The sequence below is a fragment of the Stenella coeruleoalba genome (genome assembly GCF_951394435.1).
Source record: "Stenella coeruleoalba genome assembly, chromosome: 2".
Taxonomy (NCBI): domain Eukaryota; kingdom Metazoa; phylum Chordata; class Mammalia; order Artiodactyla; family Delphinidae; genus Stenella; species Stenella coeruleoalba.
The window spans coordinates 14558674-14581774 of NC_137147.1; the positions used below are offsets into that span (position 1 = coordinate 14558674).

The 23101-nt window shown below is 35.9% G+C and overlaps 1 protein-coding gene across 1 annotated transcript in view; it reads right to left on the minus strand.

The window, feature by feature from the left end:
* The window catches only part of TTC8 (tetratricopeptide repeat domain 8), a 50878-nt gene that overhangs the window by 18338 nt on the left and 9439 nt on the right, over positions 1–23101 (minus strand). Inside the window, exons 2-8 of the mRNA XM_079912800.1 lie at positions 17214–17334; positions 16047–16110; positions 15773–15932; positions 15470–15559; positions 12761–12805; positions 7975–8060; positions 132–219 (exon numbers count right to left, since the gene is read on the minus strand). Coding sequence (XP_079768926.1) covers positions 132–219; positions 7975–8060; positions 12761–12805; positions 15470–15559; positions 15773–15932; positions 16047–16110; positions 17214–17334 — 654 coding nt within the window. The remainder of the gene's footprint in view (positions 1–131; positions 220–7974; positions 8061–12760; positions 12806–15469; positions 15560–15772; positions 15933–16046; positions 16111–17213; positions 17335–23101) is intronic.

Below are 23101 nucleotides of genomic sequence, written 5' to 3' on the forward strand. Positions count from 1 at the left end.
AACAAACTTAAGTCTGAACACATTAACTTGTCAAATATTCCTAAAGAAACTGGTAACTCTCCCCATGCACTTGTCAGAATTTAAACATTTACCCTGAGAAGACAAATTCTACTCAAATTAAGAATACTTACTTTTGCCAAGTAGAGAAATGTATCTACCATTTCCTGCTGCTTCAGGGCTGATTTAAATTGTTTTTCTGCTTCACGATACATTCCTAACCTAAGAACAGCCATTTAAAAAATTAGACATTCAATTTAAAATAAATACTACAGCATTTATTCATACCTTGAGGATATGAATTAGAGACAAATTACATCTGTAAGAGCAAGCATGTAGCAAAGAAGGTGATGTTATACACACATACATATTAACATGTATGTTTATATAGTTTAGGAAAAAGATTCCTGTTTTCCCATATTCACTGCCTAATGCTTAAATGGTATGTAAAGCGTCTGTCTGAAGCCTAGTCACAGCAGGACTAATAGCCGCCAGGGAGCAAGGTCACACCAGTTCACCACCCAAAGAGCTTATGATCAGCTGACATATGTCACATGACCTCAATAAATGCTTGGAGCCTCCATTTTATTGGAAGAACTGAAGATGACATTTCTTTGAAAACATCTGCTTTGAGATAAAAGCCCATTTTTTTAAAGTGAGGTATAATGACATACAACATTATATTAATTTCAGGTGTACAACGTAATAATTTGATATTTGCATATATTGCAAAATGATCATCACAGTAAGTCTAATTAACATCCGTCACCATACATATGTTAATATAGTTACAGAATATATACTTCATTTTGTTAATATAGTTACAGAATATAGATATAGTTACAGAATTTTTTCTTGTGATGGGAACTTTTAAGGTTTACTTTCTTAGCAACTTTCAAACATGCAATACAGGATTAACTACTGCTGCAATGCTGTATGTGATATTCCCATGACTTGTTTATTTTGTAACAGCATGTTTGTACCTTTTGACTCCCTACACCCACTTGCCCACCCCCTACCCTCCAGCTCTGTCAACCACCAATCTGTTCTCTGTATCTATGAGCTTTGTTCTTTATTTTATTTTTTTAGATTCCTCACATAAGTGAGATCATACAGTATTTGTCTTTCTCTATGAGACTTATTTCACTTAGCATAATGCCCTAAAGGTCCATCCATACCATCGCAAATGGCAAGATTTCATTCTTTTTCATGGCTGAATAATATTCCATTGCATATATACATATATATACACACATACATATATATATATATTTCTTTATCCATTCATCTGTTGATGGACACTTAGATTGTTTCCATATCTTGGTTATTGTAAATAATGCTGCAATGAACATGGTGATGTAGATATCTTTTCTCTGAGTCAGTGTTTTCACTTTCTTCAGATAAATACCCACAACTAGAATTGCTGAAGCATATGGTAGTTCCATTTTTAATTTTTTGAGGAAGCTCCATACTGTTTCCCATATGGCTGCACCAACTTACATTCCCACCAACAGTGCATGAGGGTTCCCTTTTCTTCACATACTACCAACACTTGCTATTTCTCATCTTTTCAATAATAGCCATTCTAACAAATGTAAGGTGATATCTCACTGCGGTTTTGGTTTGAGTTTCCCTGATGATTAGTGACGCTGAGCGCCCTTTCGTATACCTGTTGGCCATCTGTAATGTCTTCTTCAGAAAAATATCTATACAGAGCCTCTGCCCATTTTTTAATCGGATTTTTTTTTTTTTTACTATTGACTTTCATGAGTTTTTTTATATATGTTAGATGTTAACCCCTTTTGGATATATGATTTGCAAATATTTTTTCCCATTTGGTAGGTTGCCTTTTCATTTTGTTCATGGTTTCCTTTGCTGTGCAGTAGCTTTTTAGTTTGAAAAAGTCTCACTTATTTATTTTTGCTTTTGTTGCCTTTGCTTTTGGTGTCAAATCCAAAAACTCATCACCAAGACCACTGTTAAGGAGCTTACTGCATATGTTTTCTTCTAGGAGTTTTATGATTTCAGGTCTTATATTCAATCTTTAATCCATTTTGAGTTAGTTTTGTATATGGTGTAAGATGGTGATCCATCATTCTTTTGCATGTGGCTGGCCTATTTCCCAACACAATTTATTGAAGAGACTGTCCTTTCCCCATTGTACATTCTTGACTTTTTATAAATTTTTTAAATTAATTAATTAATTAATTTGTTTTTGGCTGCATTGGGTCTTCGTTGCTGCGTGCGGGCTTTCTCTAGTTGCAGTGAAGGGGGCTACTCTTCGTTGTGGTGCCTGGGCTTCTCATTGCAGTGGCTTCTCTTGTTGCAGAGCACAGGCTCTAGGCATGCGGGCTTCAGTAGTTGTGGCACTCAGGCTCAGTAGTTGAGGCTCATGGGCTCTAGAGTGCAGTCTCAGTCGTCGTGGTGCAAGGACTGTTGCTCTTCGGCATGTGGGATCTTCCCAGGCCAGAGCTCGAACCCATGTCCCCTGCATTGGAAGGTGGATTCTTAACCACTGTGCCATCAGGGAAGTCCCTCTTTTGTAAATTTATTGACCACATGTGCATGGGTTTATTTCTGGGCCCTGTATTCTGTTCCATTGATCTATGTGTCTGTTTTTATGCCAACAGCATACTGTTTTGATCCCTATAACTTTTTAATTTAATTTAATTTAATTTATTTTTTATGCAGCAGGTTCTTATTAGTTATCTACTTTATACAATCCCTATAGCTTTGTAATTTGGTTTGAAGTCAGGGAATGTGATGCCTCCAGCTTTGTTTTTCTTTCTCAAGGTTGTTTTAGTTCTTCAGGGTCTGTTGTGGTTCCATACAAATTTTAGGATTGTTTGTTCTATTTCTTTCAAAAATGCCATTGTAATTTTGATAGGGATTGCACTGAATCTGTAGATTGCTTCAGGTAGTATGGACATTTCAACAATAATAATTCTTCTAATCCATGAATGTGAAATATCTTTCAATTTACTTATGCCTTCATCAATTTTTTTTATCAATATCTTATAGTTTTTGGTGTACAGGTGTCTCAACTCCTTGGCTAAATTTATTCCAAGTTATTTTATTTTTTGATGCTATTGTAATTGGGACTGTTTTCTTAATTTCTCTGATAGTTTGTTATTAGTGTACAGAAAGCAACAAATTTCTGTATATTCATTTTGTATCCTACAAATTTACTGAATTCACTTATTAGTTCCAATAGTTTTTTGGTGGAGTCTTTAGGATATTCTATATATAGTATCATGTCATCTGTAAACAGACAGTTTTACTTCTTCCTTTCTGATTTGGATGCCTTTTATTTCTTTTTCTTGCCTAAACTTCTCTGGATAGGACTTCTAATACTATGTTGAATAAAAATGGTGAGAGTGGGCATCCTTATCTTATTCCTCATCTTAGAGCAAAATCTTTCAGATTTCCACCAATGAGTATGACTTTAGCTGCAGGCTTGTCATGTATGGCCTTTACTGTATTGAGGTACATTTGCTCTACACCTGCTTTGTTAGGAATTTTTATCATAACTGGATGTTGAATTTTGTCAAATTCTTTTTCTGCATCTACTGAGATGATCATGTGATTTTTATCCTTCATTTTGTTAATGTGGTGTATCACATTGGTTGATTTGCATATATTGAACCATCCCTGCATCCCTGAAATAAATCCCACTTAATCATTATTATGATCCTTTTAGTGTAATGTTGAATTTGATGTGCTAATATTTTGTTGAGGATTTTTGCATCTATGTTCATCAGTGATATTGGCCTGTAATTTTCTTTTCTTGCGGTGTCCTTATTTGGTTTAGGACATTACCATTATCAGGGTAATGCTGGCCCCATAAAATAAGTTCAAAAGTGTTCCCTCCTCTTCTATTTTGTGAAACAGTTTGAGAAAGATTGGTATTAATTCTTCTTTGAATGGCAGAATTTACCTGTGAAGCTCTCTTGTCCTGAATTTTTGTTTGTAGGGAGTTTTTATATTACTGATTCAATCTCCTTACTAGTACTTGGTCTGTTCAGATTTTCTATTTCTATGACAAAGTCCTGGAAGATTTTATGTTTCTAGTAATGCATCCATTTCTTCTAGGCTGTCCAATTTGGTGGCCTATAATTGTTCATAGTAGTCTCTTATGATCCTCTGTATTTCTGTGGTATCAGTGGTAACATCTCCTCTTTCATTTCTGATTGTATTTATTTGAGTACTCTATTTTCTTGGTGAGTCTAGCTAAAGTTCTGTTAATTTTGTTTATCTTTTCAAAGAACTAGTTCTTGGTTTCATCGATCTTTTCTACTGTCTTTTTAATCTCTATTTCATTTATTTCTGCTCTGATCTTTGTTATTTCCTTCTTTCTACTAACTCTGGGTTTCATTTATCCTTCTTTTTCTAGTTCCTTGAGGAGTGAAGTTAGGTTGTTTATCTGAGAATTTTCTTGTTTCTTGAGTAGGCATTTATTGCTAGGAACTTCCCTCTTAGGACCGCTTTTGCTGCATCCCATAAGTTTTGGTTTGTTGTATTTCCATTTTCACTTATTTCAAGGTATTTTTTGACTTTGCATAAACCCATTTTTAAACTTTAAACAATTTTGAGGTAAATAGTAATTGCCACTCGAGTAAAACAGCTGTACCATTTTATTATTCTACAAACATTTTCTTTTCCTTTTTTTGTATCTAGTCTATGAACTTCAGACTTGTTCCTTGCCTAAATATAACTGCTCTGATGTCAACACGCACTTCTTCTGCCCAGGGAAATGAAATCAATCATTAAAGCGCACTTCAGCCTGTCTTTAATAGATCTGTTGGGCTTTCTCATAACTACTCATCCCCAGACATCTAAGAGCTACTTAGCACTTTATGACAATGCTTTTATTTTGTAAAATAAAGTCAAAACAACATACAATATGGTCCATTATGTTACTTTCATTCTTGAAAGAATAGCTTTGTTCTTTTTTCCTAACCTAAGCCTCAAGTACTGGCATGGCTATACCCAGCTATTTGGGACAATGGACAATGTGGGACAATGGACAATGTGGGACAATGAGGTTAAAAGTGACCCCAAAATCTGGCCTAAAGTTAGAGGATGTGTGATGTAGTAGAAGCCCCTACCGCTTCAAAGGTCCCACAACTTTTACAAGGAGTATTCATAAAATGTTATCAGAGAACTCTGAAGTTCTGAAGAACGGCTTTATATTTATATACAAAGCTTCAACTGAACATTCAAGTCTTAAACACGTGGCTGAAGTTCAGTCACTGAATTCCATGAACACCTAATTATCCATGAGAGTCTATATTTGTAACTAAGTTGTCTCTTTCGAAAAATGATTTAAAAGGGATTACAATAACAAGATACATGTAAAATAAGAATATGAAAACAGAAATAGATTTATAAAAAAAAATGGAGAATAAACAAATTAAAAAGCAAACAAGCAATCAGAGCTATTGAATCACCTGGAAACCAAAGAAAGGAAAGAAGAATGAGTCATACGTGTTTTATTACTGTACCCTTGTCTAGGAATAATGAAAACATCAGTCAAGTTCACAAACACAGGACAATATCAAAGAATCAGAGTCCAGAGATGATCTCCACCAACTGCCAACTTTTTCTCTCCAATTTAATTCAATAAACATTGTCAAGGATCAACTGCATGCACATTTAATGATGGTAAGGAGTTGCAAAAATGAAGATAACAACCATGTTCTGAAGGCACCAGTAAAGATTGAAACAAAACATATTTTAAAATAAATTTAATTGCATTATGGCCAATGAGAAAAAAAGTGTTTTGAGAGCACAGCGGAGGAGCAAACTAAGTTTCAGCGGGGAAGTAACAGGCAAGATTTTGACAGCTAGATAGGATGGGGTGGGGGTGAGGGAATATCTCTGATGGAAGCAAACTATCAGCATAAGCACACAAGCAGGAAAGTACACAGCATGTCAGGGGAGTGCTGAGTTGTTGGGTTTAATTGAAAAGGAAAACACAACAAGGAATGAGAGAAGTAACAGAAAAGTGAAAAGCTGTAGACTGGGACAAAGTCATGGGTGCCACACTTAAAATCCAGACTTCATTTCAGAGATAATGGGGATTAACCAAAGAATCCAACAAGAGCTGGTTTTTTTTGCAACAGTTACTCTGACAGTGGGGTATACAGGAAGGATTGATGGGACACGAAAATGGAGGCAGAAAACCCAGATAAGTACCTAATGTAGCAATTCAAACAAATCACACTAAAAGCCAGGATTAAAGCACTGGAGTGGGAATGGGTAGCAGTGGAGCAACTGTAAGAGATACTGCAGAGGAAGAACCAGTAGAACTTAATGATCAGGAGCAAAGAGACAGAAGTCAATATGGGGCTACATCCTCTGGCAATCCATCCTTGCCATCTTTCTCTGGGCTCCCACTGCACCCTGCACTTGCTTCTATCATAATGGGAACCACATTTATAATTGTTTCCTGTTCTCTCTCCTCCATTCAAATGTAAGCCATTTGAGCAAATGAATAAATGAATGAATGCTGAATACATAATAAGACAAGAAGCTATTAAGGAACAGAGGAGAACAATAATTAATATGACAAAATATACTCATTTAAATGCCATCTTATATGGATGGCAGAAGGAATCCAAGTTGTGCTTTTCTCTCATTATTATAGATTTCTGAGAGTTTTGCTTAGAAGCTCAAGATTTCAAGCGTGTCTTCAGAAATTATATTCATAAGAGTTTAATGTTATAATTGTCCAAAATTACCTTTTAGCAGAAAATACTTCCTCAATCTAACAGTAGGAAAAAATACTTCAGAGTTCTATGTGAAATATCTAAATGGAAAATAGTCTTAATTTCAATAGTAGAAGAATAAGCATCCTTTTTATTCTATTTATATATTTCCTTTTCCTCACAGTGTTTAACTAATAACTAAAGTTAATAACCATCGAAGGATACTCACAGTACCTAGTCTACCTTGTTTTTGAATAATAAAAGACATATTTATCTTTATAAAATATAATTTTTCATTTGTCACTATTTTTCAAATGCTCCTAGTGCATTTCAATATCAAGCAATCATTTCAGATCCTATTTACCAGTTGCTATATAATATGCATAAATTATTACAACTTTTTTTATCTCTCAATTAATTTGCTTAAAAATGTGTTTAAACATTAAGTAAGTTAGTGTAAGACTATTTAGATCCTAGAGAAACACCATGGGATTGTGCAAATAGTAAAAGAACTGGCATCAGAAAGCTGAGCTCAAATTCTTGTTCTGTCACATACTAGCTACATGAATTTGGGAAAGTCACTTTATCTTTCTGAGGCTCAGTTTCTCACATCTGGACAAAGGGCTAATAATAGCAACTATATCCAAAGTGCCATAAGATTTAAGTGAGATAATGTAATGTGTGGACAAGCTATCTCAACTATAAAGCAGTTTACAGACGTGAGGCATCAGTAGAAATAAAAACTTGATGGGGAAAGAATCTAAAAAAAAAAAACAAGTGGATATATGTGTATGCATAACTGATTCACTTTGCTGCACACTTGAAACTAACACGACATTGTAAATCAACTATACTCCAATAAAAATTAAGAAGGAAGGAAGGAGGGAGGGAGGGAGGGAGGAAAGACTTGAGAGCCAAGAGGAGTGGAGTGAGAACGAACAGACTTGATTCTAGTCCTAGGTCTGTTACTGACTAGTTCCTGATGCAAATCACAACCTCTCTCTGGCCTCAGCTTCCTCGTCTGAAAAGGAGTGTTGGATGTGATGGTCTCAAAGTTTCCCCTTCCCAGCTCTAAAATTTTACTATTCTAAAGGTGTCAGTTCTTGGCGCCATCATGTGATTGCTAAGTAAATGCTTCCTCACGTAAGCCAAAGACACAGTTCTCCTTTCTTCGTGAGGAAATCTATCCCCCAGAAAAGGTTACCAGATTTGAGACTCTAAAATATGTTGCTGCTTCTAAGCCTTTTCCAAATAATCAAAATTTTACCTGTAGTAACATTTTCCAATCTGCACTTTCCACCACCAGTCCTTGTACTGAGAATGCTCTGTGGAAAGGGCAGCCAAATCCAAAGCCTTTGAAAAACAATTCATTTTAGATTAGGATTTTCTTTTCTAACAATAAACAGAAACAGAAAATAATGAAATAAACTATATAATTAGCATCAATCAAAACATGCATTAGAAATCAGACAGAAACTCAAGCTGCTCATGTCTCCAGATGGCCCCACCAATCTTCCCTAAATAATCAGTTCCAGACCAGAGGACTGACAGCAGATGAGAAGTAAACAGTGATCAAAGGGAAGCAGATGCACAGTCTATTTGAATACAATTTTAATATACAAGGTACGAAAATGGTATTTAAAAATCCGTCAGTTTTTACCCTCTCCCAACCAAAATGCCTCCAAACCCAGTGGGAGTCAAGCCTTTACCACGTAAGGCAGGCCCAACTGCAGGCCCCACTTTAACGACAGGTGTAGAGAAATAAAGAAAGATCAAGTATGCAGATAGTGAAAGGTTTGAAAACAGGGTCATGAAGAAGAGTGAAAGGAGCTGGGGTACTTGGGTAACCGCCGTCTTTTAACAACCATCATTCCATTATTCTGACATTACCTCACATGCCAGTAATTCTAAAGGTCAGACTTTCCTTCGCTGCAGACTGAAAAAGATCTTCTTAACTGCTTTTGCATTTTACATGTGTTTATCCCTTTCTCTCTAACGTCTTCTAGTTTGTTCCTTCTAGTGATTATTTAAGATCAGACAAGAGACATCTCATTAGGAATTAGGATTCTATATCAAAAAAGTGGAAACCATTTGGACAAAGAGGAAAGTAAATCAATCTTTATACAAATTCAAAGCTCACAGAAATCTGAAGCTCATATAAAGATTTGGTGAATAAAAACTCAGGTTATTAGTTTAAAAAGAATTCCGATTTTTTAATAATACTTGTTATTCTTGCTCTTAAGGTTGAAAACCTTTTATTCTTTAGTCAGTGTTAACATCATGATGATATCCAACAGCTCAGTTAAAGTAACTCTTAGATTTTCAGTTCTATAATCTCAGAATGCATCCCATATTATTGCCCATTTCTTAATACTAACGCTTTTCTGAAATGAATGCCAGAAGAGCTCCTTGAATCTCCTACTGCAAAATAAATAACTTTCCTTGTGTTCCCCATCTTCCCTCGCTCCAGGGGAGACTTCTAAATATGCAAACTATTTATAAAGGAATGGTGTCACCATGCTGAGGTTCTAATGGACTTGAAAAATCAACACCTCTACTTGAAAGCTATGGAAATTAAAAGCACACTACACACTATGTTCATATGCTTATTTTTCTTTTTTTCCCCAAGCAAGAGGTAAAAATGGAAGTGAAAAATGCAGAAAAAAAGTATAATTTCAATTATCATTATCTCTGGAAATACCAGAGAACCATATTTCAATCAGCTCAGTTCAGGAGTAAATTGTAAATATCTGAATATATTCATTTTAACTTAATCCTTTAAAAGACCTGTTCCAGCGAATAGATCAGATTCACTTTCATGTTTAATATAACAGACCTTCTATTTTTCAGAAAAATGTCATTCTAAATTTTTTTTACACCTTCTAATTTTTCCAAGATTAGACCTAGTGCTGATTACAGGCTGCTGATTTTGCTTTCAGATATGGTTCCTATGTAGGACCCACAAGTTTGTCTAAACCAATTAAGGAAATTAATATGATTACTGATGTAGAATAAAAATGGTCCAAAAAATTACATATTAATGATCACTCTTCATTTGAAGACTGGGGCTGCACTAGACAAAACCACTTGTGACTATTTCAAATGGACTCTAAATTCCCCGAGGACAGGCATCCACTTCTTAACACATCTCTGTTGTTCTGCAATGTCATTGTGCGGTTAAGAGGCCCTCAAGAATTATTTGTTGACTGAATTAATTCTATTCTTTACTTCTGACTTACGTTGAAAATAACTTAAGAACCAAACAAAACTGTCATAGTAATAAGATTCATAATTAAAAGCTATTAACATTTTAAAATTTTAAAGAGGTTACAGAAAGCTATATTTCTTTAAAGTCCTCCCCGGTTTTTTAAAATAAATTACTATATACTTATATTTAAGGATCTTTGAATAAGTCAATCAATCCGATATCTAGATATTAATAAAGACCTAGAAGGTCATAAATAAAAGGCGTAAGTTTATAAAAGTCCATTAGGGAACCTTGGCAGATCTCGACAACATGTTTGTGAATACATCCACCTGGGCATCCCAGTGACCTTCCTAAGTAATAGTGCTCCAACCTCTAAAGTTTAAAAAACAGTCATCCTTTCACTATTGTTAGAGTTGCGACAACTTCAGCATGATGAAATTAAAGAGCATATGGAAATAAAGATTCCAGAATCACCAACCCACACGTCCCTTCAGTTTGTCAACATTGCCAATACTGCCCCAAGAAGGGAGAGGAAGGAAGTTATTAAGAACTCAAAGGCAGAAATACAGTTTTCCATAGAACAAATTCTATTTTTTCAATGTAGCTGAAAAAACAACATTCCTCAACAAAATTATGTAAATGCCAAGATGCAGAACAACATCTTCAAGATGAATAAAGACATCATCACTATGACCTATAAACAGCATATGATCTGTCAACTTTCTGAACCCATTGCCTACAACTCTTCCCCTTCAAAGACCTCACTCCAGCCACAGTGGCCTCCTCACTGTTCCTTAAACAATCCAAGAATGCTAATATTCAGGGCCTTTGCAGTTAAAGTTCTCTCTGATTTACGTGCTCTTCCTCCACCTAACCATATGGTTTGTCTCCCTTCATACAGGTCTCTGTTTAAATGTCTTTTCAGAGTGGACTTCACTGACCACCTCCCAGCCCATATAAAAGGACATCTTCCCCCATGTCATCTATTCTCTTACCTGGTTTCCCTGCTTTATTTTTATACTGCTTATCCCATGACATTTTATATATTTTTAAGTTTGCTAACTGTCTCTATTCCTTGCCCAACCGGAACGTAATCTCCAAAAGAGCAGAGATTTTGTCTGCTTGCTTCACTCTGTAATCTCAGGGCCTAGAACAGTGCCTGGCACACTGTAGTGGCTCAAAATATGTTGGATGAAAGAATAAATGTCTCTGCAATAAATGAATTAATCTTCAAAAAGTCAGGATATAGCTTTATGATACTCTAGTAATTACAAATATTTACTCATTTATAAAATGGGATGGTATTTGAATGTTTCTTTTTAATGACAGTGTAACTACATGATTTTATATATCACCCTGCAGCTCTCTGACCAGCTTTATATTGAGTGAAAATGGCATGTACTGACTTTTATTTACAGAAATGTGCATGGTTTCTCAGTTGCCCCAACCTTAGTTTTCTCTTTTCTCGATGTGACCACATCCACTATCACTTCATTATCGATAACTCCCATACTCTGTGTATCTGGCCCAGGACCCCTATATTTTAGTGTCACAGCTTCCAATACATGCAGTGACATCTCCACTTGGATAGCCTTTCACAATTTCAAACTAAAAATGCCTTCTAGTGAATTATTCAGCTTCTTTACAAACTGACGTCCTTCCCTAATAATCCCATTTCTGTTAGTAAAACGGTCATTCTTCCAGCATCTTTAAGAGGCAAGTTTGAGCTGTGTCTTTCCTTTGGCTCCCATACCAAATCTAGCATCACGTTCTGTCACTTCTTTCTCTAAAATGTCTCTTTGACACCCCCATTTTTGAGAATGTGGTTTATTTATTTCTCTTTCGATACCTTGCTCATGTTTTTACCCTTTTTTTACATTTTTTCCCACCCTTTCCAAAAAATCCTACTGATTTTATGGATTTTTACTAATATTATCCCCTGATTTTTCCCCTTGATCTTCGGTACCAATTTCACATTCCGGCAATTACCTTTTTAACTGTTTCATTATGTCAATTTTATTTCCTCAGCTAGATTACATGGCTTGTAGAGGCAGGAACAAATATCATATTTTTATTAGTTTTCCTAGTACATAACATAATGGTTGACACATAGAAAACACAATTGAGAAAAATGCTTTTGTCTTCCTGAATACTTAATGTATAAGGTTTTTTCCTTGAATAAGAAAATGACAGAAAATACTATCATTAGACACTGTAGAATTAACTACATTTGATTGGACAAGATTTGTGAAGTTACTGCTCATTTGCATATTAGCATGTTGAAAAATGACACAAATGGAGAAGTCCTGAGCATGTAACCTTAAAATTCTCTGTTGAAAGGCTACCAAGACGACTGATTATTGATTATTGTTGAAGCTGGGTGATGGTTGATACAGGCTCATTATACTCTCCACTTGCACATGTTTGAAATTTTCTATCATAAAATGTTAAAGGGGAGGAGATGGGGAACACTACAAAGAGACCAGAAATACATGTATTAGTAAACCTATAATCACTATATGGACCAAAGAAGAAAACGGATCAACAATGCTAACGATTAGTATAAAAAATAAACTTTAACACAAACATACTACGCAGCATTCTCCATTATCTATATCTTGCCCTTTAGTGGAGATCTACTACTCTATAGATCAGGCACAAGTCTTATGACTTCTATAGTTATACAAAGTTTCCTACTGAAACTGACAGTGGATTTGAAAGTATCAGTAATTCTCCAATCTTCATAACTCCACCTGTTTATAAGGTAAGAAATAGAACATTTCAGAATCTAAATCCCCGAAGTCATAAAAATCACATTAAAAAATAGTGCAAATTCAAAACTTACAGTCTTAACATCATTTTCATGATGAAAGATATACTCGAACAAAGCCTGTGAAGAAAAAACATGCAAAAAAATACATTAGAGTTTATTTTAACAAAGGTACTTTATTGTCATATCAAAACTCAAAGGCCATTTTTTGGGGGGTTTTTTTTGGTTTTTTTTGTTTTTTTTGCGGTACGCGGGCCTCTCACTGTTGTGGCCTCTCCCATTGCAGAGCACGGGCTCCGGATACGCAGGCTCAGCGGCCATGGCTCACAGGCCCAGCCGCTCCGCAGTGTGTGGGATCTTCCCGGACCGGGGCATGAACCCGTGTCCCCTGCATCGGCAGGCAGACTCTCAACCACTGCGCCACCAGGGAAGCCCTCAAAGGCCATTTTGACAGCAGCTAGATTGAACCAAAATAACAAAGTACTGTAAAGTGCCTGGGATTTATAAGTAAAGGGTCCATCCATCATTTGTTACAACCATTCATTTTAAAATAAGGCTACTTATAACTGATTCCTGTTTTCACAGAATACGAACTGGAAAGCTCAAATAATTCAACAATTTTTTTCATATTACACATACTATTTTATCAGAAAGAGACAAATGAAAAGACCAACTTTAGGACTGTTATAAAACTGCATGTATTATACAGTGATTATGATATTAATAATGACACTTTAGACATGGGAAAATCTGGAAGTTCTTTCTGAAACAAAGTAGAGTTTAACGGTAAAGTAGGGAGTTTTTCCTTAATATGCAGATGCCTCTATGTGCAGCCAGGGCTGAGAATCATTATTCTAATACTGCCCCCAATCTATCTGGATAAATAAGCATTTACCAGACTACCTCTTGGTGGTACTACATTTGTCCATAACACCATTATTTTATACTTGCAAAGAGGCTAGCACCCCTGAAAGATATCAAGATTATTAACAGAGATGACCTGAAGGCAACCAAAAAAAGAAAAAAAGAAATCAGGATGAGGCCCTCTTTAGAAAACTATTCCTAATCCTCCATTTGTTCTCTTATTAAAAAAAAAAAAAAAGTTATGAGAGCAGTTGGTGTTACCACTGCCATGAAAAGGATGTTATAACACCCAAGGCAGTGTCAAGGGGTCACCAGCCACCCCAAGCAATATGCCAATATTAGTAATGAGTCCGGATAAGTCAAGGCAAGTTGGGGACCAAAGACAGAGAAACCTGGCATTATTTCTACAACACACTAAATAAGTGCAAAATCTAGTTCGTCTAAATCTAGTAACATAGACCAGGTCTGTCCTGGAAGCATCCTAATTGGAGGGAAATGCCTCTACTGACTACACTCTCTGGTTAGAAAACAACAATGGTATTAAGTAGCCATTCATTCATTCATTCATTAAGTAGCCACCTCAAATAAATGGCCTAAAAAGATAAGGAATCAGATATTCCTCATAAAGGAAAGGGAAATAAGTAAAACTTTATGATTTTGCTAAATGAAGTTGACTGGGTTGCTATCAGATAAGAAATTAAGAAAAACATCATTGGGGGGCTTCCCTGGTGGCGCAGTGGTTGAGAATCTGCCTGCCAATGCAGGGGACACGGGTTCGAGCCCTGGTCTGGGAATATCCCACATGCCGCGGAGCAACTGGGCCTGTGAGCCACAACTACTGAGCCTGCGCGTCTGGAGCCTGTGCTCCGCAACAAGAGAGGCCACGACAGTGAGAGGCCCGCGCACTGCGATGAAGAGTGACCCCCGCTCACCACAACTAGAGAAAGCCCTCGCACAGAAACGAAGACCCAACACAGCCAAAAGTAAATAAATAAATAAATTTTAAAAAGAAAAAGAAAAACATCATTGGCATTCTTATAGTCTGATTCCTTGTTTGCCAACTGGCATTCCTTTCCCTGATTTAAATTTCAAGTCTGTATGGCTAGTGTCCTTTTTCATTTTCCCTAGAGTGTTTAATATTTACTAAATATGTTAAACGCCAGTAGAACTGATAATAGGAATGAGCTCAGCACTCATGCACAGAATTCATAGAGATTACAGCTAAAAACCTGAGCTAGGCTTACACCAATTTCCAGAAGCTAACTGCTCCTGGCTCTGCATTATTCCATGCTCACCTCTAAACTTTTCTGTACTGGAAAGGTCACGAACATCCTCCTTTCTCTCCCTCTCCCTCTCCCTCCTCACTCTCTTATCACTTTTTCTCTTGCTCTCACTTTCTCTTTAATTTAGAGGAGCATTTAATAGTTAGAAGTACTAATGTAGTTGGCTTGCTGCTGTCTGGCTCAAGTAATCTTTATTGAGATGCCTGATTAATTACTAATTAGAAAGAGAACATTTTTTTATCTTCTTTTTGACAGTTCTAAAATCCTACAAGGATAGAAAATTATTTTTCTGAGAACAGTCCAAGCTGAAAAAGAAAAATACACACACACACAGATGATCTCCTAAACTTCATTACCCAAAGATGGTGGGTAATGGGTAACATCTGCTTTCTTTGTTATAAATCGCTGTTCTTTATTAGGAGAAAAAGAATTTCCTATTATAATGGTATATATGCTTTATTTCTGATTGACTTTCCTTAACTCAATACTAAGAGAAATTTTAGATATTAGAATAATTAAATATTTCCATTTCAATCAAGACAAGGTCTTTTCTTCACAAATTTTTATCCATTTCCTGTAATGTTATGATAACATTTTGAACATTACTTCATAACATAAAATAATTTGAAGTACATACCTTTGCCAATTTAGGTTTCTGGGCATATTTTGTTAAATTCAGTCTAGATAAATTTATAAAAGGTCCATCAGGACTTGTAAGCATGGAAGCCTATGGGGAAAAATGATAGAACAAGAAATCTGAAACTTTCTCGAAACACAAATTGAGTTTAATGTGCATAAAATTATAAAGCCAACACAAGTAAAAAGAATCACCTTCAAAAATTTTCCATATAATTGTCTACTATAAAAATAGTGAAAAATGATTAACATAACATAAATTACTTTGGTCATACAAGGTTATGGTAAAGCTGACAGAATTTACCGTTCCCAGCCTGACAAATCTTCCAGATGAGCTGGTAATAGGGCGAGCTGTGTAGGCAGTTCTGGGTGTTCTGATGGCCTGTTCCATAGTGCCTGGCCTTCCACTTTGTGTGCTGGGTCTAAGGAAACCTGTAATGGGTCTTCCAGCTTGAGTGATCGGCCTGTGAAGATTGTAAATTGTTAAAATACAAAGAAGATCAATAAAGGAAGATTCTCATGCAGCCCGGTCAATATTTAGTGGCAAAGGGAATGAAATAGGAGTATACTGAACATACCTGACAGCTGGACTAGGCCCTCCTGTCTGATTAGTTCCAGGGAGTTTCAGAGATGTTCCAGGACCTATAAGATGAGATGGCAAATTCAATTTGTATATTATTTATTGATCTGTAAAAACTGTCCACTAACGCAATTTTCACAAATGTGCTAGCCTGGTGAAAAAGACATTAGTAACAGGAAATGTATCTAGAAAAATGTGTTTGAGATTAATATTTATTGAGTACCTATCATGTTACTTTTGTTATTACATTTAATCTCCACACTAATTCTGCAAGGTAGTAGTACTAACCCATTTAGCAAAGGCTTAGAGATTTAAATAAACAGGTCAACCTGTTAGTAGAGCCAGCATTCAAACTCAAGACAGGCAGGCTCCAAAGCTCCAACACATCAAAATGACAGTTCTATACTCATAGTTTATTTTTCATACAAACTTCTTCTCCCAATAAAAGATCAGTTACCCCCAATATTTGGAATTTAGATATCTTAACTCCAAAAGAGCAAAATGATAGGGAAAAAAGACATCTTAACATGAAACATATGTATTTTTTTCTCAATTTCCGCTGAAGCATTAAAACAGCTATTACCTTCCAAACATATATAAATGACTGATAACTGTCACAACTAACAAATTACCAGCAAGATACCATATGTCATGGTAATCATCCAATACCATTCACAGCAGCACACCTGCAAGCTGGGACTAGGCCACTGTGACAATCCTGATGGACAGTCACTGCCTAGCAAATCACTCCATCACCTCACATCATGCATTAGAGCAAATCATTGATTATTACAATTTAGTGATGTTTTCAAATTATCATTTTTTTAGAACACTTCTGTTGTTTGGATGCTTCCTGTGTTTAGACTCTCAGATAAACAATCTTTGATATATTAGATAAGCAGCTCAGATAGAATGCCTTTTTATAAAATATTTTAAAATGCATGATATAGCTTCTACTGAAAAATAGTTATACATCAATCTCACACCTTAAGTTTAAGATAATATAATTATGCCTTTGTACTATAAGGCAGAATAGAGGTAATATTTTTTCATGCATACACGTGCTTCATGTATGTGTCTTATTTTTATTATAAAAAAGTACACATAGAGAGTATTCCTCCTCCTAATGGCTTTTCATTTACTTAACTGAAAAACCAGTACTTACGTGGAACCTGAGCAATAGCATTTTCATCCAGTATCATTTCTGCAATTCCTTCCTGATCTACATCAATTTCATCTATGTACACCATTTCAGTTAGTGCTCGTGCTTTTAAAATCCAGGCTGCCTAAAAAGCATAGATAAGATAAAGCATATCTTAAATTGCATTAGAAGTAGTGCATAGCCTATAGAAATCAGCCATCCTTTATTATTATCTAATTTTTTATCAAACATGTTTACCATACTTAATGCATGATACTAATTTAAAGGGCTATGTCCAGGAACTAATACAAGAAGGCAAGGTCATTATTAATCAAGAAACAATCAATAGATCAATTACCTAGTAAACAGAAGTGTGGTAATTACCTAGTAGTCTTCTAACATGCCTTTTTATAAGTGAAAGAAGATCTTTATAGAAAATTTTACTAGAATAATAATTTGAAAACAGATGAGTAAAGCTACACCCACGTGTTCTTTCTGCCTTTCTCCTTCAGGGCCAAGTCCTTCGTGAAGACTTCCCTGATAGTTTAACTCTGAACCTACTTCCCTCTTGTCTTTCTTAGAAAGCACTTTCTTTTATACTTCTATTATTATGTACTTACTATATTCAACCAACACTATAATTATTGGGGCATATGTTTGCCCTCCCTTCCCCCAGAACACAAGCTTTTTTACCTTGTTCACTTTTGAATTTTCCATCACACCTATGGTTTGTGTACACAATAGGTATTCCAAAAATGTTAACTTGAACTAGGATTAATTTTTCCCACTTCCCAATAACTAATCAACACAATCTTGGTTGCTTTGTGATCTAGCCAGTAGATCAGCTAGTAAACCTGCTAGAAAGTGGGGAAAAAAATGGAAAGGTAATTAAGGAACCTAGAAAATATCTCATCAGCTTTGCTTTACCCTGAGAAATCAGACGTAAAGGTGTGCACGATTAAATACCTTGTGAAATATTTAAAACTGCTTTATCAGAAAAGTTTACCGTTCTGCTTCAATAGAAGCAGAGAGCAATAAAGCTTGGTGTCCTATGGCAGATTTGGGGAGAAGGCAACCCTTGAGGCAGCAGTATAGGACCGACTCTATACTACAGGGGGAGCAGCAGCAAGGGAAATCTGGAAAGGGGTTAGGCCTCATCATACTAGCAATCTGTCTGTGAAGCATGCTGCATGAAGGCAAGGGACTGAGGGAGGAACAGATGGAGGCTACAAGAGGACCAGAGAGTCCTCACATAAGGATATCGAGATGCACTGAAGCATCAGCGTGTATTTATTGAGCACCTCCTACTTATGTAGCACTGGGCTAGGTTCTGAGAAGGAAATGCGAGAAGATAAAGACATGGATCCTAATTTTCCTGAACGTATCACCTACTGGATTAAATAACAAGGCAAAGCAATGCATGATATGTGACAAATGAGCTACATGGAAAATGGTTTTACAAGAATTAGAAGGCAGAGATCCTTTTGTGGGCTAAAGTAATTGGAATGTATATTTTTAAAAATTTTTAAAGAAAAAGAATTTTTAAAAGTCTTCATGCTTTCCTTTTAATGGGAACAAAAGGAAATTACATTGTTGCCTTTGGTCCTCACCATGAGGTATTATCTCCCCTGTGTGAGTCCAGGTCCTCCCAGAAGCAGATGCCAAGAGGGGATTGAATGTGCAGGGCAGAAATAGAGACACAGATGTAGAGAACAAACATATGGACACCAAGGGGGGGAAGTGGTGGGGGGAGGTGGGGGAGGGGAAGGGTGGTGGTGGGATGAATTGGGAGATTGGGATTGACATATATACAACTAATGTGTATAAAATGGATAACTAATAAGAACCTGCTGTATAAAAAAATAAATTAAAAAAATAATGTTGAAATGAAAAAAAAAAGATATATATAGTATCAGCTGTCCACAGAGCTTGTCATCACAAGAGACAGCCTACCACAGGGAAAAAAAAAAAAGAAGGCTGTCTTCACAATATATTTAGGTTCCTCAAGTGAAATTACATTTGATTAGATTATTGGGGTTTTGTCTTATACTTTTCTGGTTGAGGTTTACTGGATTCTTAACAGATAACTTAGAATAAAATATTTCAAACGTTATGTGTAAATTTAACCCAATTGAATGAGAAGAATATGGACCCAAAGAACTAATTTGTTTGTTTAAAAAGTCAGTTCCAATTGGAACTGCATCTAACTGTGGGAGCCACCAAAGACTAGGAAAGTTGCCAGATTGATACAGCTATTCTCAGGGGTCAAGGAAGTCGTCACTCATCACTGGCTTGGACTAACGGTTTAATTTAACTTTAAAGATGGAAATAAGTAATCCTGATTTAAGTCCTCACAGTTCCTATTGCCCTGCAAGTATCTGATGGCTTTAATTTTTCAAAAGGGCATATTCTTTGCTGAGCACCTCTGGTGGACAGGAGGAAGGACGGCAGCATTTTCTGTTCACACAGTAAAACAGGATGTGGGCTTCACTAGTTCATTCCCATATTCCCAGGAAGCACCTACTGCATGCCAGGTCCTGGGAACAGAGATGCGTAAGTCACAGCCCAAGTTCTAGCTCATAAGAATTTCAGTGTTATGGGGAAAGTGTAAAAACGAAAACCTGGAACATGCTATAGAAGGACAAAGAAAGGCACGCAGCTGCCTTGGGGTGGAAGAAAAGGTAAAGGAGAGTTTGCCCCACGGCCAAGACAGGAGAGTGCGTGCCAGGTAGAGTGCATAGGGCAAAGGAAGGCCAGCTTGAGGGCTCATATGGAGAAACAAGAGTGTGGTAGAAGAATCAGGTTCAGCTGAGGAGAAGCTGCTTGAGAAGAAGCTGGAGAAAAAGGCAGGGGCCAGTGAGGGATCCTGTATGCCACCTGTATGCCATGATGAGGAGTTAATAAAGCTTCAGGAGTATGATTTGGAGTCCTAGTTAAATTGACTCTCTAAAAGTCAAGTTTTTATTATTATAGTATCATTTATACAGTTGGATATTAATTATCCATGCACATATTTTTTAAACTATTTTCATACCCATTCTGTTATCTCATAGTCCAATCCATCATGCTTCTTGACTTCTATCCTTCTACTAACCCCTCAAATATTAAGAAGGTGCAAATTATTTTACATCAGGCTAAGCAAAACATAGGAATGTAAATCCACTATTCTCTCCCAACCAAATGAATATATGCTTCAGAAGCCAAATAGGAAGATCTTTTTTTTAAAATTTTATTCCATAAGAATTCACTTTTTCAAGTGAATATTTGTTTCAGTTTCTAAAACCTCATTATTAAGAAGCAGAAATAATGAGGTGAATTTCTGATATTTAAAGATCTGCAATAAGACCTACTTGCACCATTACTTAATTTTAAATTTCATCAGTATTTGAGAATATTAATTTTCCTGACTTTCCTCCTTCTATCCTAACAAAAAATGACCTTGAAAATCATGTATCACCGCTTGATTAAACATCAGATTGTATTCAAAGAACTGCTCTGGGCAACAGGAACAATTCTCGGAATTTTAATGAAAACATTTTATTTTGGAGGCAAGCCAAGCATGTTTTACAGCCCTAAATTCCTCTGCCTGTTTAAATTTTTTTTAAGTTCAAAACTAATCAGTGATTAAAATAAAATGCATACAATATTGTAAATCAACTACACTCCAATAAAAATTTTTAAAAATAAAATGCATAACAAAGCAAATTGGTAACCCTACACTGCCACTTGAATCTGAATAAAACTATAAACTGGTTTTTATCAGAAGTACTTAAGTTGTTAATAAATGACAGGGTCATGCAGTTTATGTAGATAAATTTGAATACCTACGTATTGGAAGTTCTGTAAAATCGATAAAAATAATAGATGCTTAGGAATTTTTTTTAAGGGAAAAGCATAGATCCTCCCAATGTAAATGAGTAATCATCACATCAATTATTTCCTTTTTTATCTGCGAAACATAATCCCATCTCATTTACCTGCTTAGTTAGTCTATATATAGGACATTACTCTTGAGGCAACTATCTACCAGCTAACATCAGGAAAATACTGACTTCCCTGTACTACCTTCTGTGAGGGTAATCCAATTTTAGTGATAAAAATAGACAAATTAAAAGGTTAAAGCTCTACTGACTGAGCAAAGCAGGTTTACACTGTTTTGTTCCTCTTAATACAGAATGCAAGGCTATGTAAAGCCTTTTAAGACAGGTAAGAAACAATTTTACTAAGTTATTCTTAGAATAAAGCTACCAAAAGAACAGTCTGTCTAACCTGATTTAGACATCATGAGAATCAGTAACATGTGACACTCTGCCTACTCTATGAAAATGAAAATTTAGGCACAAAATGTTGAATTGCTATTGTAAAGCCTCATTTATTTTGAAGTGATAAAAACCTGCAAAAGAGGAAAGGCAAAAAGTGTGAATAGTGAGCTCAAAAGAATCCAGTCAGCCTTGTTCCCTTCTGATTCTTTTAGATCACTATCCAATTAAATCTATAGTAACAGAGCAGGACATGTCAAATACAGGTCCTTCATGAAGTCTCTGTGCTGGTCGGAAACTTTCAAATACCATTGAAAGTTTTCAAACCATACCAACAATGCAAATTATTGATGTTTCAATTTAATTTTAACTTTAATCAAAATCTTCCAAAATTACTGAAAACAAAAGGCACATTACTTACTCTCTTTATACCTTAGGTGATTCTTATGACTTGTACATGTATTATACAAAAAATAGTTTTCCACCCTCTATCAATTTGGAAATCATGATTATGAACATTCCAATGACAAATGTCATCCTTTTAAAGAACAGAGTACTACATTTTAACCTATTTACCATGTTTGTTTGAAACTGCACAGGCCTCCATCAGAGTATTTTGCATACTACTTTCTTCTAAAAGGTCTGATAATTACACATGTAAACCCCATGAGGTTCAAATTGTTTATTTATCTAAAAAACACTTAAAATTCACTCTTGCTTGGCAGGGCAAATCCCTGACAATATTTAAGTTCTCTGATTTACATCTCTCTCGTCCCTTCTCCTTATTCCCAGACTTACTGGAAACACTCTTGGGCTAAAAGCTTCACTGGCCAGGAGGCCCCCTAACCAGACCTCCTCTTCCTGGGTTCCCTTTCCACTCATCTGCTGTCTCATGCAGTTAGCAGGTCTCTCTGGCCACCTATCATGTCTAACAAAGTTCATTTGGTAGATGTGGCTGTCTGGCCAAGTCTTTTCTTCCTCACAGTGGCAGGCACCTCTCTCTAAAAACAAGACCTTCCCAAGCGGAGTCGGCCTACTCTTTACTCAAGACCTATGATCCAGTCCATCACAGACACTCCTGACATCCTGGCTCCCTTTCTAAGCCTCTGACTCCCCTTGCCTCCGCCTTTATTTTTCTCATCCTCTAGGTCAATATTGGTCATTTCTATTTAAGCTACAAGTCTCAATGAGTAGAGTGCCCTAGTTTTACATCCATAGACACAAAGTATTAGAAATATAATAGTTTATATCTACAGAATGACTGGTAGATATAGCTAATTTTATAACAGCACAAGTAGATAGGCAGCAAATTTTCTAATCTATAGCAACAACTAAGCAATAGTAATTAAACTATTCTCTAAACTAAAGGTTGCAGCTAAATCTTTACCTGAGACACTGGCAATTCTGGATCTGGTTCCTGGAAAGCATTAAGAAGGTTGTAAACATTTTTAGGATAATACAGTTTCTAAAATTAAAAGTCTTAATGACCAACCAAGTATTTGTAGGTGGACTCAAACTCATTCAATAAAAACCCAAACATGAACTTTAATCTTTCCCCAAAAGCACCCTTACAAGTTCTGTACAAGTAACACCCTATCCACTGAAGAGTGCTAAATTTTCTATGATCAGAAAATTCTAATTACTGTTACCTCA